Source organism: Athalia rosae, chromosome 1 (assembly GCF_917208135.1).
Source record: "Athalia rosae chromosome 1, iyAthRosa1.1, whole genome shotgun sequence".
Lineage (NCBI taxonomy): Eukaryota > Metazoa > Arthropoda > Insecta > Hymenoptera > Athaliidae > Athalia > Athalia rosae.
Window position 1 is genome coordinate 29,798,495 of NC_064026.1, and position 15,150 is coordinate 29,813,644.

The 15,150-nt window shown below is 35.2% G+C and overlaps 1 protein-coding gene and 1 long non-coding RNA gene across 25 annotated transcripts; one reads left to right on the forward strand and one right to left on the reverse strand.

Moving 5' to 3' along the window:
- Positions 1 to 689: 689 nt before the first annotated feature.
- Positions 690 to 14,974, forward strand: LOC105683732 (DNA-binding protein RFX2). 23 transcript variants are annotated; one of them, XR_007276874.1, is made up of 20 exons: positions 691 to 1,095; positions 4,585 to 4,898; positions 5,711 to 5,903; positions 6,231 to 6,314; positions 6,585 to 6,690; positions 6,878 to 6,977; positions 7,104 to 7,259; positions 7,567 to 7,584; positions 8,193 to 8,348; positions 8,755 to 8,936; positions 9,051 to 9,515; positions 9,598 to 9,719; positions 9,809 to 9,906; positions 10,039 to 10,194; positions 10,272 to 10,474; positions 10,558 to 10,711; positions 10,805 to 10,856; positions 10,934 to 11,007; positions 11,393 to 11,460; positions 11,589 to 14,974. XR_007276874.1 is itself a non-coding variant. In XM_048649778.1 (20 exons), exons 1-19 carry the CDS (start codon positions 1,086 to 1,088, stop codon positions 11,423 to 11,425), a joined length of 2,655 nt encoding a protein of 884 aa, XP_048505735.1. In that variant the 5' UTR covers positions 691 to 1,085; the 3' UTR covers positions 11,426 to 11,460; positions 11,589 to 14,974. The 23 variants fall into 23 exon arrangements, 20 of the variants coding, with proteins under 20 accessions (XP_048505746.1, XP_048505735.1, XP_048505741.1 ...); XR_007276875.1 differs by having other exon boundaries at positions 12,179 to 14,974; XR_007276876.1 differs by having other exon boundaries at positions 12,305 to 14,974.
- LOC125499903 lies at positions 1,914 to 4,685 on the reverse strand. 2 transcript variants are annotated; one of them, XR_007276944.1, is made up of 3 exons: positions 4,561 to 4,685; positions 2,539 to 3,281; positions 1,914 to 2,412 (listed from the first exon to the last, which is right to left on the reverse strand). It is a non-coding gene; the product is annotated as an uncharacterized LOC125499903 (long non-coding RNA). The 2 variants fall into 2 exon arrangements; XR_007276943.1 differs by having other exon boundaries at positions 4,488 to 4,683.
- Positions 14,975 to 15,150: the final 176 nt, after the last annotated feature.

The window sequence follows — 15,150 nt, forward strand, 5'->3', positions numbered from 1 at the left end:
GCCGACACGCCGTTCAGATTTTCACAAACTATCTTTTGTTTCGTTGAGGCGCTTTGCATTTATCTCACACCTAAAATTCGGATACTAAGAGTTAAATAAATAATTGTCTCGTGGATACCGTATCTCAGGGTTACATCATACGAAATACGTTGTGAACACAGTTTAATAATTGCTTAATAATGAACTACCAAAGTGAAAATAATAATTATGGATTTGCTCGGATGATTGTCGTACCGAACGATCGGAGGAGGTCCCCAAATTCTGCGACCAGCTATCATCGAAGGAATCAGCCACGTCTTCGTGTTACGGAAAATTTGCGATCGCTTTACAGTGAGTATATTTTATGAATTAGAAAAAATCGCATATAGGTATCCTCATTTCAACCGCCGCCGATTCATCTGGAAAGTGAAAATGCATAGCTGAAAAGTTTTATGTTCATGACTGAACAACTGATCAACGCTGCAGCATACCTCACTGATCTATAAAGAAGAATGAGCACCATGCAACAACGATTATCAGCATTCGGGAACAGTGATAATCGGCAGTGACAACCACAACGATCATTAGAACGATCCCATGGATCGAGAGCTCGAAAACGACTCGAGACACCTGTCACGGAAGCGAAGATTATGTAGTCGGCACCGCCACATTGTGCTAGTGCGTTTGGCGTATTAACATTTGCTGGGCGTGGCGTAGGAAAAGCAGTTCCTTAGCGATCGATGTTAGGTGCGAATTTCGGTTAATCTTAGAGTATATAATTAGACACTTAATAGTGGAGAAAAAACTCGATACGACCGTATCCGAGCCAGCATATTTCCTTGGATCGAAATGCCGTTTATAATAAGTTATGAATCAGAATCAACGACGTTGAATGAGGTGTTCTGCGGCATGTGATGCCGTAGCCAAGGCGACCGCAGCAGCAGACAACTGACAATCCGCTGCTCGTCGTCAACAATATTCTAGCGTGGATATTCCAGTTCGTTTCCACGGTGATTTGCAGCGTCGACCTCGAGAAATCCTGGACGTCGTCAAGACACCTGTCAAGGAAGCCGATAGACTAGAGGCCACGAGTTTGTTCGTCATTCATGAAAACAGGTGCGACCGATTGATTGTGTAGTTAAGATGGCTGCATAATTGTACGCTAGTTTCTTATTTCTTATGTTTACGATCGGAGTAACATTTTGCGGTTAACGTTACAAATATTTAATCATTCATCTAATGTCAGAATAGTGCAGTGATGATAGGCACTTGAATAACACTCAAGGTATATGGTACACCAAGTCACGCTGTAACTTAGGGTTTTTTTTGCATAGCTACAATCATTTATTTTTTGCACGGTTTTGTAATTTTTAAATTATTGTATATTCGAGCACACTATTGTTTCTATTTTTGATGGCAACTAGTCACATTTTTTCAAAGTAATTTTTTTTCAAATTGTATTGTAAAATTTGTACACAATCATTGCCAATGTGTTTGAAAAAAATGATAATAATGATTTGAGTTGATAAATTGCGTTTGTTACAATTTAGTAATAGTTGAAGGCTTTTTAACTAATGGCAAATATAATGTGCTCATGCTTCACTTTTGCTACTCAGGGGTTCTATCCTGTTCTCATGCTTAATTGGACATATTTATTATCAAACACAGTTATAACTACCTACTGTTATTGTTCAAGTATTGAACAAAGCACAGAAAATTCGTAATTAAAGTAGTCTTATCGGTAGTTAATCAATAAGCCATTGCATGTGAACAATTTTATCACGTGAAAAGCATATCTTAGGTTTGAGTTTTCAATGAGAAAGATGAATAAAAGTATACATGCTTGGAATCTCCCTCATAGAGTTCATCTACACCTGGTTGTTACGCTTGGCTGGTAACAGCGACCCCCCTTTTGTTACCCCTTGTAATAAACAACAGTCGTGTACTGCAAGCTACCTCACTTTATACATGGCAAAATTGGAATCCCTATAAAATGGATTATTTTATGCTGAAATACTGTCTTAATATCATGGTCTTGTTGATTTAGAAACCATTCGCTTGTGGTAATTCCATTAATGAACAATCGATTCTTTGTTATATGAATTACCTAATAAATTTTCAGAGGAAATTTCTCCTTGTTATACTTTATGTACAAAATAAGTTAAACGTCCCACTGTCACTGCATCAATTTATGATACATTACTTTGACCTAGGATTAGCCACAAACATTTGATATCTGACAAACCTAATGTTATGGGTGTTGGCAAAATATGTTTTAGACGAACCAACAACAAAAAATTATACTCTGAATTTTATGTTTATTCTAAGAAATTTGAATTCATGTGAAGGAGATGAATTATCATAATTTTGTAGTATGTGACTAGACCCATATCAGCTGTTAATCCTGCTCCATGATCCGTATCTGCAAAAAAACTAAGACAGGATTTCCTTTTCATATGATATACAGTCTTGTTTTGATGAAATCTGAATCACCTGTAGTAGCCCCAGAACATAGTTGCCTGACCCAGTGATTCTCAAACTTTTATTTTTTATATTCACCTGATGCTTCGGCAATATAGTGTCCTTTTTTTACTGCTATTGTGTAGAAGCAGCTTCCAACATTCAAAAGACTTCCGATATCCTTTGAAATTATTGGAAAGAATTTTTGTTGGTATTCTGAATCGCCAACATTTATCTCAATGGTTGGCAATTACTGGCGCATGCTATTCTGATCCTCCTCATTGTTACTGCTAGAAGGGAAATCACAGATTAAATTACCTAATTATCCTAGTCTTGTTATGTAATAAGATACCTTGCTTGTAGCTCTCAGAGTATACATGTGAAAACATACTTTCTTTTAACATGGAACTGCCTATTTCAGTATCACATGTAGTATACTACATTGTCATAATAAATATATCACATAACAGCAAGCCTTGAACGATTTCTGAATGATGAATCCATGTATATTAGAAAAATGATGAACGCAGTCAACAACAAACAGATAGTAATTTCCACTTCCTTTTGAAGTAGAGAGTTGTATGTACCATAGTGCTGAGTATTACCATCTGATTCTAATAAAGGTGTTAGTTGTTACCAAGGCAACACCCTTGTACCCAAACTTTCTTGAACTCATTTATGGCAAAATCTTTTTTTCATTTTATATACCTAACTCCAAAAATATTTACTAGAATCAGCTAGATGATATTGTCTATCCAAAATGATCAAACATCTTCTTGCCCATTAACACCAGCAAACTATCACTACTTGTTTCCAACTCAAGCTGCAGATTTTATGTCTACCTGCGAACAATAAAAAAAAAAAAATATTACTAGTAAACAAATATTATTTATTCCCTAACAACGATGATATAAAATTTAAATTCGAGTTGGGTATTTCAATTTAGAATCTTGTAACATATTTTATTGAGACACACTTAATTGAAAACTCTCAAGTGAACCCATGTGGATGACCATTGTTATGTACAGGGGTGTATATTCATTGTTGGTACTCGATGTATCAGTTTGATCTTCCAATTAAATGCAGTATCATCAATAGCACATGTACCAGGTGCCTCATCTATGATGCGGCTAGAAAGTTTCAATACTCATTGCAGCTTATAAGTCTCCCCTTTGGGGGGGGGGGGGGGAGGAGAGCTGGGAGTGGGGATAATTCCCTCTAATTGCTCTTACAATGTAACCTGCTCTACCTATGTACCTACCTATCTACCTACCTTTGCTCTTTCCCTGATCCCTACCTAGTCACGTGTGTATTTCATTTATCCCCCTACATGTTTTTGGTACCTGTCACTCTAAGGGATACATGAAATCAACATTATTAAACTCCATCAAATTTAATCTGATGGAGCAGTTGTTGCAGGATTTATGCTAGTTGGCTTCCCTTTGATCTATGGTTCACAAACAGCACTATCGACACACCTGCAGAAATTTTATCAGACCATCCATATATTGGTTCAGATTTTATATCATGCTCAGTACATGATAATAATGATTTTGCTATGACATTGATTTTTCCAAATTCTTGTATTATCTTACAGTTGGATTGTTATACAACTTCTATGATGAATGTAAAATTGGCAGAAAAGTTGTCAACTTATCAGTTTTTTTAATGAATACAAAATAAACAGGATAGAGACAACGCTATTAAATACTGATTGCCACATTGAGTAGTTCATAAATTTTGCCCAACAAAATAACAATTTCACAATAATGAAGCAGATTGGCGATTCTTTGAAATCTGTCTATAAGGTCTCTATTATTTACATCATATCTCATGACAGGCATAAACTTCTGTTAACAAAAATAGCACATTGAAATTTATTGTGATATGATACACAAACCCTCTGAAAAATATTAGCCATCCTAAAAAAAGTTAGCCTTTATGAATAATAATCAAAATCAAAGATTTCTCCTGCAAGTAGTTGACATGATGAGATTCTATCATATTGGAACCTTTTTATTCATGAAATGCTGGGTATCTGCCACTACCTTCTCGGAAAGCTTTTCCCTCTCCCTGATTAGTCAAGAAGACGTTATTGATATTCAGTTGAATGCTGTTTACAATGTGTGTGTGCTTGTATTGCAGATACATCCCTTCTAAAGCGAGAAGCCGGAGGTGGTGATTCGGTGGCTGCGGAGAGAGTAGAGGGTGTGATCACCATGACTACGACGGGAGCCCAGTATACTCTTGCTACCTCTACGGGGGTAGGTAATGGCGGGGGCAGTGGTAGCGGAGTAGGAGTAGATTCCAAGTCTGGCATTGTCGTTGTAACCACCTCGAGCTCTAATGGTAGTGGGAGCGCAGCTCAAACTCAATCCACCAGGGGTCAGCAATTAATCACCGTAGTCACCAGTCCAGATCCTTCCAGCCCTAATAGCCTTCAAGTCCAACCCATCCAGGTTGGTAACATTCAAAATTATTATTCATCTATACACTGGTGTGGCAATACTTTGAGTGTAGTGACAAACGTGTAAGGCTTTTCTAATTTGTGATCCACTTGGTCCAGAGAAATTGAATTTCCAGTCTACATTTTTTTATCTTAATGAGCTTCATGCTCTGACTCAATTATTTTTCATGTATTATTGACAAGCTGTAAGTATTGCATTCTATTCTTGATTCTATCCATGAAACATCTCCAGATTTTAAGATTTCTGTGAATCTGTGAAAATTTTCGAAGATGTGATTGTATATGATAATTTTGTCTGACGTCAAAAGAGCATACTTCCAGGAAACCCTTTTATTACAAATAACAGATAGTGTGGTGTGTGCAAATAAAAATTGTGATATCAATATAGATCAATATTAGTTGTGGATATCGTATCTGTCAGGCTTCGGGGCTGTTATGTGGCTAGTCTGATAAGGGACATTAGCCATCTGCTCATATGCTTTGATAAAGCAAGTTATTTGAATATTTATCTAATATCTTGTGAAAGATATACAAGTCGAATCTCTAGTGCAGATTAATAGAGCTATATTCACCAATAGCAAAGGTGCGTCAAACATATACCAGAAAGAATTGATCCAAAACTAATTTAACCCATCAACTCGTAGACTAATCACATAGAATAATTTTATTTCTTGAACTATATATACACGAATGTGGCTTTACTGAAGAGAATTTCACAATTTTCATCGGTCACAGTTATGTAGTTGAATTTGTTTTGAAAAATGTTTGGCTTCAAGAGCATGCATACTATGAATAATGATTCAGTTGTTGGTTCAGGACTCACTCGAAACAGCTGCAGATTCCTCAAACGGCTCATCAGGCACTTCCGCACATGTTACTGCGCAAGTTGTAGTGAATACTACACATTCTGGTCAACACACCCTTGTTGATACCGATACAGGTTCTACTGCTACTGGGACGATTGTTAGTGGATCACCACACTACATTACTGTTACAGGTAAGTCGCTGATGTTTTCTGTCGTTATGGAAAAATTTTCTACTAGTTGAAACAGAGGTCTCTTACTCAAAAATTGGAACCACTTATCTGCGGGAATTCATCCTCACAAACTAAAACATTAGCATTGATATATTTCTATTTGTTTATTGCTTAAGCTGAATCCAACAAAGTTTTGAAATTGAAAATAAAAGTTATATTCGATTATACATATGCCTACATGCAGGTAAGCATGCAAACGATTTAACTTGCGATAGTATTTGAGTAGAAACTTGGCAATTTCCATGCGGCTCACTATATGCACGTCTGTTCTTCCATACTGAACACTAGGCACCAGTGATTCACCATCCTACGCGTCCCTCACAACGGCTGTAGGTGAGGGCTACTGTCAATCTGCATGCACTATCTACTATTGTATGTTTTTTTTCCTCCTGGTAAAATCTTATTGTGAATAGAATATGTCTGTTACCGCTGAAGTGTAGAAATCAGTGATTCTACAGATTATCGATTTTCGGGCTTTAGCGGTAGCATATCTGTTTTCATTGCCATCATACCTTGAATATTTACATTTCATTTCTTGCTGCTTTATTTATCATTGTAAAAACACTATTCTATCGTATGGTAAACAATCTCTGTACCATTCAAGTCTAATTTTTTTTCTTTAAATTTTTGCGTTTGTTACAGTGTCAGGTGACTCCGAGGCAGTGGGTTCCGAGTCTGTATCACACCCGACATATGTCCAGTATGTCGAGGGGGATACTTCAACATATATACCAACCAATGGACAGATGTGAGTATACTCTTATCTGCAAGATACCTATAGTTGTTTCTTAGGGCTATCTGACAAATCATAGTTGATTCGGCTCAGACAAAGTATTTCTGTAATAATTTTACCTGTTGTAAATAAGTGGTAGAATCCATAATATTGCTGTTACACATACATCAGGTTACAACAAATTTTCTTCACATCGTTCTAGGACATATCCAGTATATGCTGTCGGCGAGGCAGGGGCCATGTACACCCCTGCTTCGAGTCAGTATTACACACCTGCTTCAACACCAGTTACTTATACCCAGGTATAATCATCAAATCATAAGTAATATACAAAGTAAGATGCACAGAAAATATTAAATAGGCATCAAAGTAATGGTGTGGCAGAATGCTTAAGCTTCGACGTTTCTAATAAGATCGGGTGTTGGCAGGTCACAGGACAAGGATCGAGTGCCACAGCCGGGCAGCTACTGTCCCAGGGGAATGGGACTTATTTGATTCAACAGAGTGTCGTAGATGGCGACCCTACAACGCACGCACTTATTTCGGCAGCTGCAGCTCGGGCTAGTCCCCAAACTGAAAATGCTGTACGTACCTCTAAACTTATTCCGTTATCGAATATCACGTTATTGGGAAAAAATAATTTTTGGGTAAACTTTGCTTCAGCCTTGTTGATTACTTTAAGGGAGCAAATGTGTTTGATTATCCCTGAAAAATGATAGCGATGCATGTCCAAGATTGCTAGATATTATCTTTCAGATGTGCAGACTTCGAAAGTATAATACATAGGTAATTAGTACAGCCTGATCTATGCGGAATTATTACTTCTGCCTAGAATATAGAATAGTTTGAAAAAACTACTAATGGATTTTTCATATTTTATATTTCATGCAGCAGGAGATCTGCTCTCAGGTATTAGCAGTATTTCTTAGCCATTTTTCAGATTAATCTATTGAAATGACAGATCACTATTTATTAACTAAAGAATGTTCAGAAGGATGGTATTCCGTTTCATACATTCTGGTTCTTGCTATAATTATAGAATGATTCTGTATGACTTCTGTTTTAATCACATCATTATTACCTCCATTTGATTACTACCATGCAATATTGTGGAAACTGCTTTTGTATTACTCACTCAACCTTGTCAATCAAAGCATGTTTGAGACCTTGAATAATGATCATCAGATATAACAAGTTCTGTCTGAAATCATGTGAAAGATAAGTGTCATATTTTAATATTCCGTGTAATTGTTACTTTGACGATCGCATTCCTATCAGGCAAATTAAAATCGCAGTTTATTTATTGCTTATTCGATCACTGAATATCAGAATTCATTGACTAATTCATTAACCAACAATCATAAATTCCAATGCAGACCAAACATTTGGATATCAATCGAGCTCAGTTTGAAATAGTCTCATAGTATGTTTGTTCTCGTATTTCCATATTTTGCAACGTTGTGTATGTACTAACATTGGGGAATAACGAGGATTCGGGATGATGGGTTGTTTGATAGGAGGCAGTGGTTAGCGGGGGTGGAGGGACATACCTGATCAGCGGAAATGCAGGTGGCACGGCAGTTAGCGTGGAAGAGGCTGCTGCTGCTGCAGCTAACATCACGCATGCTACTAGAGTCTCCCAGGCCACCGTAAGCCATATCGACTCGCCATTTGTTAGCTATCTTCTTATACTACTTGATGTTGTCTATCTGCATGTATGTTATGCTTTACCGCTAGCGCTTTTCCTCATCATTTAATACCATTTCTGAACCTCGATAAGTAATCATTTGACAAATTTGAACTACATCTACTTACTGCTGTTCCATTGACAACACTCTGAACCTAAATCTAACTATTATTATTTCTTATTTATGTTTTTTTTCAAATCTATTCGATATAATAACCAAAGATTTGAGTTACTTTTGCTTCCAATGTTTCAATGAAATGATGGCGCGTAAGGCTGCTCCATTGCACTGCTATATGTCATCGTAAAAACTTTGTAATAAGGTCAGTGTTTTGTAACACTGTTTGGAGCTGTGAAGGAATTAGTTATCTAATTCACAACAACTATTTATGCAGGTACAATGGCTGTTGGAAAATTATGAAACAGCAGATGGTGTGTCTCTTCCAAGATCAACGCTTTATAATCACTACTTACGTCATTGCTCAGACAATAAATTGGACCCTGTGAATGCGGCGAGTTTTGGCAAATTAATTCGCTCAGTATTTTTAGGACTAAGAACTAGACGATTGGGCACTCGGTAAGAACATGCTGTTCATTGCTTATTTAAGTTACAAGATATAATTTTCCGTTAATCAAAAAAGGCAAACGAAACCATATTATATATTATTGTTCAATTCCACATTATTTATAGGGGGAACTCTAAATATCATTATTATGGAATTCGTGTGAAACCAAGTTCACCATTGATAATGTTGAATGAAGATGGTACTTCACGTCAGCATCAAGCATCAAATGCTCAAGCAAAGCGATTCAAATTTGTGAATACGAAACAAGAATATGATGGCAATACTCATGTGAACACGAATATTTCTAACAACACTTCTCCACCACAATATCATCAATATTTGGGTGAGGCAAGTGGTGCCATTCCTGAGTTCCCTGAAATTGACGTTGGTCACGGATCAGCCTTGCCTGATGATTGTACATTAGAAGATATTGACACGTTCCGCAGTATATACAGGGAGCATTGCGAGGCCTTCTTAGATGCAGTTTTGACTTTTGAATTTACAACAGTCGAAAGTCTATGGCGAGAATTTTGGCGCAGTCAAGATAATAATAATGGAGATGAGTGTGAGGAAGAAAAGTATCTGTCCAAGTGAGTTTTCAAAAAATATTCAGGCAGCTAGTCATCTACGAATCGCATTAGTATCATTATTATTGTCGATAATAATTTTCAGGACTAAACTTTATCAAATGTGTAAGTGCTCAGCAGTTCAGGACTTCATTAGGAGAGTTGATTATACATTCTACCAGAATCTTGTCGAAGTACTTATGCCAGATGTCTTACGTCCCATTCCGAGTAAGTGATATACTTTTTAATAAACAGCGCCTTACAATCCTCTAATTGATATGGGTACAGATTATATGCAACACAATTATATTCTGCAGGTTCCCTCACTCAGTCAATAAGAAACTTTGCAAAAGGTCTTGAATCCTGGTTGACTTCGGCTATGAATGATTGTCCAGAAGAGATGATGCAAATCAAAGTACGTATTTTATTTAAAATTTCAGCTACAATTCTCATGTTACACAATTTTAATCATTTTCCATCAGTTGTAGTCAATAACTTTTTGAATAACATGTCAATGTCACACTCTTAATGTTACTTAATCTTGCAGCTCACAGCTGTGTCAGCATTTGCACAAACTTTGCGACGGTATACATCATTAAATCATCTTGCTCAGGCCGCTCGTGCCGTACTCCAAAACTCTAGTCAAATTAATCAAATGCTGGCAGACTTAAATCGCGTTGATTTTCACAACGTTCAAGAGCAGGTAAGCGCAATCTATTTTTCAAAGTTTCATGTTGAAAATTTGATAGATATGAATATTGAATTTTATCAATTTCGTAGGCATCGTGGGTTTGTCAGTGTGATTATGCGGTTGTGCAACGACTGGAAGCTGACTTCAAAGTTACACTACAGCAACAAAATTCACTAGAGCAATGGGCAGTGTGGTTGAAAGGCGTTGTCACGCAGATACTTAAACCCTATGAGGGAAAGCCAACTTTTGCAAAAGCTGCACGTCAATTTTTATTGAAATGGTCATTCTACAGGTAAAGCTATATTCTCTGGTCAATCTTATTGCCGCGTGTAATAATATTCAGACAATGACTGGTTTTATATTCGTGTGTTCCAGTTCCATGGTCATTAGAGATCTTACACTAAGAAGTGCTGCAAGTTTTGGTTCATTCCATCTGATACGGCTACTATATGATGAATACATGTTTTATTTAATTGAACATCAAGTGGCAATTGCGACTGGTACAACACCTATAGCAGTAATGGGTGATGTGAGTATTATCATTCGAAATACTTATATGTATGTATGTTGTAGAACGTCAATGAATATCTGTGCCCACGTTGCCATATTTTCAATGTTTCAGAAGAGTCAAAGCTGTTCGCTAATCAATGCATTTGGGGCTACATCGAATGGAGGTAATTTTGTGTCATGATTCTTTATCAAAACTGTTCCACTTCATTCATGCTAATTAGGAATATATATAATAAATTAGGTCTCCCTATTACGTATGTAGATGTGGATATGGCAACGCTGGAGGTTAAACAGGTACTAACATAATATACATAGGTACGTACATAATGTGAAAGTTGATTCATGTGCAGTGTTATAAACGGTTGTGTGTGAAAATGATTAAAATTATTGAAAATCATTTTGTAGTTCACTTTTCAGTTCAGGTAGTAGTACAACCATTCATTCTTTTCACAGCATCTTATTTATTTATGATGTAATATACACATGTAGAAAGAATATTTCTAAGTTGCTGTTCAAATAATTCCTCCTTGCTATATTGACCTGTAGAAAAGTTCCATTTGATCAATTTTGTCTTTTGTCCACAGTCATTAAAATACAAATTCATATTTTGTTCTAGTTTTAGTTACTATTATTTTAGCCAAGCAAATGTTCTATAACGAGTGTATATCAACTATTTCTAAATTAACAAATGTTGTTTCAGATACATCGAGCGCCAGCCAATCAAAGCGCATAAAGTTGTGCTAACCGTGCATCATTGCTTGTTCAAATGTGAGTAATCATTATATAATGGTATGTTGAATGAGAAAACTAATCTTAATGCATGCAGGCCTATTAATCTATACTAGTCCATTCAATTATTATTTTATTTAATAACAAATGATAATTTATTGTTATAATGCTACAGAATAATTGAATACTATATTTCCATAAGGCTGTTCAAGATACACACACAAATTTATACAATATTCTGTGTTACGTATAACAAAAATCTATCCATGAAAATGCAACATCAGTCGAAGAATATTATCGATAGAATGCTAAACTGATTGGTAGTCTCTCGAGGTATGTTTTTTTTTTTTTGACAAAGGAATGCTCTCGTTACAAAAATATATGAGATCAGATGAGTCAGTTCTGGAACGATCTAATACAAGTAGATATCGATGAAATTCTCAAATAAAATGATGCTAAATTATTCTCGGAAGATTTATCAATCGTTTATTTGAAAAAAATTAGGGCTAAATTGAACAGAACAGCCATTTAACATGTAATGTGTCCATCACTCACTCAAACTTGGGTCTCTACACGCGCCAATATTGACTCATAATCAAGTGACTATGTGAAAGATTCAATTGACTGCAGAAAAAGTCTTCTATGCAATAATAAAATATTAACGCTTAAGATCAGTTATCGCATCGCGCCGGCTGTTACATTATTTAATAAATAACTCTTAAGAGATACACAAGCGAGTAAATCCTTTTTATTGCAGAAAATGCTGCATTTTTGTTTAACCACCAAAGGATGATTGTGTATTTGATTCAAGAATATGTTATTCGGCGCATTACGATGGTAGTAATTATTTCTCTAATAATATAAATTTGATGTTGTTTTTTAGTTATTTGGAGATAGTTCGATTACTTCACAGTGCAATCACTTTGCGTGGTTATAAAACCAGACCTATTCAATGTTGCAGTCGAATACATTCAGTTATTTTATTGCTATGTTCTTCATTATGGTTCCAAATCCAAATCCAAGTGGAGGTTACAAGGATACATATCGATCACATTTTAACAGCTGATACGGCTTTATCTGCGTTTTTGGTATGTTTCATATCGAGGATATAGCCAAACAAATTGTTCTACAACATTTCAATATACGATGAGTAGTTTAAATAATTCAAGCTTTGAGATTTGACTGTTGTTATGACAAGCACTCTCACAACGAATTAGATTATTCAAATTTCTTACGAAGCTAGATTGCGAGTTGATCTTTATGTTATATTCAATTATTTACTTTGTGTCTGAGAGAAAGCTGAGGGATATTGCCAGTGTAAACTGTTATTTGTCCAAGATGTGTACTCATAAATTGTGAAATCCATTATTTCTGTATCCATTTCAATTTCTGGTGCATCAAAGGTGATCAAAATATGTTTTTTCTCTAGAAAACATCATTTTAAACTATCAATGTCAATGAAGTGTAAAGAGCAGATTTAAACTGTTGTTTTGAAAATTAAGTTACAATCAATAAAAATTTTCTGTGGTCTACTGTATTCGTTTCATAAATTAAAATTGGAAAATCGAATTTATGTAGAGATAGAATATTATCTGGGTCAATATTAAATATTTATCGTCCATTGTAAGTACGTAGCTTAACGTTATTTTGTAAGTTGAACTGTATGTAATAGATTTCGGCGCTGTTTCGATTCATACCTGGGTTGCAGTGTTCTCGACATACAAGTATGTCAATAGGTTGCGGAGTATCTTTTCTTCATAGAATAAATCTGTTGTAAAAGAGTTGCTCTCGAAATATGTATTCTGACAAATCGCTGTAGCTACGTCATAAAATTTTTAACAACTTTGATAATGATGAATTACCCATCTGTTTTTGAGAATTCGATTCGTTATTTATTCATAAAATTGATGTAGACTGGAATTCATCATTTTCATATGTTTAAAAGTTGATACATATACTGAGTAAGCTGAGTAAGTTTAAAGCAGCACTGCACACAGTAGTGCACAATTTTCATAAACCTCGACACTAAATGTTCCTTAATATGCAGTAACTTATGAGATAATGATGGAAAAAATTTTGTTCAACCCAAAGTCAATACTTAAGGCTTTATTGGTTTTTCGTAATACAAGGTATTTAGACGAAATCATTTCAATTACAAACGAAAATAGATATCGTTTAATTGAAGGTATCCTATTTCTGATGGATTTGCGATGCTGTCGAATACCCTGTACAAATGAAATACTATAAAGTCAGTCATGGTTGTATAATAAAAATACTGATTTTGCGTATAAAATTATACTGTTACGGTGAAATGCGTGCATAAATCTGTAAATTATATAAAGGCATTACACTACGCACTAGTCAGAATCTGTAGAGTAAGTTGAAAACAGGGAATGCATATTGCATGGCGTATTGTTATACGTCATGTTAGAAGTAATTCATGTGCACTGAAAAATATTTCTATAATTATATTGAATGAGCTTATATGTGTAAAAACTATCGATACCTAAATGTACCTAATATAAGGGTTGGTGAAAAACAATTAAATTATGCTAATTATTTCAAATGAGCTAAAAGACACAATGTAAGAGATAACATACTAGGTAGAGTGCTGAATATTCAAAGGTAAAATATTTCACAGAATACATTGTTGCTGTCAATGCATGTTCTACTAGAATTCTAGGATGTTAAAAAATAAGGATATATTATAGATAATACATTTTTCTAAGAAGAAAACAAGAAAATTTTAATTAGCAGTTAGTTCAGAATAATGGATGTATCCGGCAAGCAAAATTGCTCGTCCAAGTAATTTTAAGACTGGTATAAAGTTATGCGTCCGTAATTTAATACGATACGATATAGGTAACTGGATAAGAAAATTGTAGAACAGGATAGTTAAATGAGAGTCTGCCACATTTATAACAACTGGCAAATTTTTATTACCCAACTATTCTGCATTTCCTAAAGTGAATAACTATCACAGGACTTTCAACAAGAGTAGCAGGTACCGCAGCCTACCTGTGTTGATCTTATTTGGAGCAATGTGAACTTGGAAATATGTGATTCCTAAGAAGGCCTGGTAATTGCACCAATATCCAGCACTCTATCATTATACGCATATTCGAGGTTTTATATTTTTCATAAAAGTCAGATGGCACGAGTAAAAGTAGCTTGTTTCGATAAAATGACTTGAAATCAAATTAACCAACAGTTTCCTATGTTGTGGAATAAACGGCCTTAAATATTTGCAAGTGTAGTAAACAATGGGATAAATGAAAAACAAACTTATTGTCCTACTAGGTATGGACCAGAAAAAGTCCATCTAAAGAAAAGTAATTGCTTTCGTTACGACGTATAGAAGATATTTTGATACCTCCCAATTTGCACAAACAAAAAATGCACTCAATTGTCGCTTAAATAAGAATATATTTAAGAAAATATAGCTCAAAATAACTTATAATACCATAAATGAGATGTGAAAAATCTTAAGGTTCATATGAAGTGTGCAAATCGCAAACATTGAATTACATAATAAATACGTGTTAAAAGTCGATCCATCGAGTAGCTCATTTAAATTATATCTCAAACCTAAGCTGTCAGAAAGTGATTTCCTATCTTTTAGTAACAACTAAAGATCACAAGCTGTTGGAGTTGAGCGTGTGGTTTTATTGTAAGTATACTTATGGTGGAAAGTTTAATACTTTGCTTTAGAACCACCTAAAGAACTAA

Coding starts and splice junctions, on each gene's coding strand:
- LOC105683732 (XM_048649776.1), top strand. Junction 6,978..7,103: donor CACCAGTTACTTATACCCAG/GTATAATCATCA, acceptor GGGTGTTGGCAG/GTCACAGGACAAGGATCGAG. Junction 10,857..10,933: donor TGGGGCTACATCGAATGGAG/GTAATTTTGTGT, acceptor ATAATAAATTAG/GTCTCCCTATTACGTATGTA.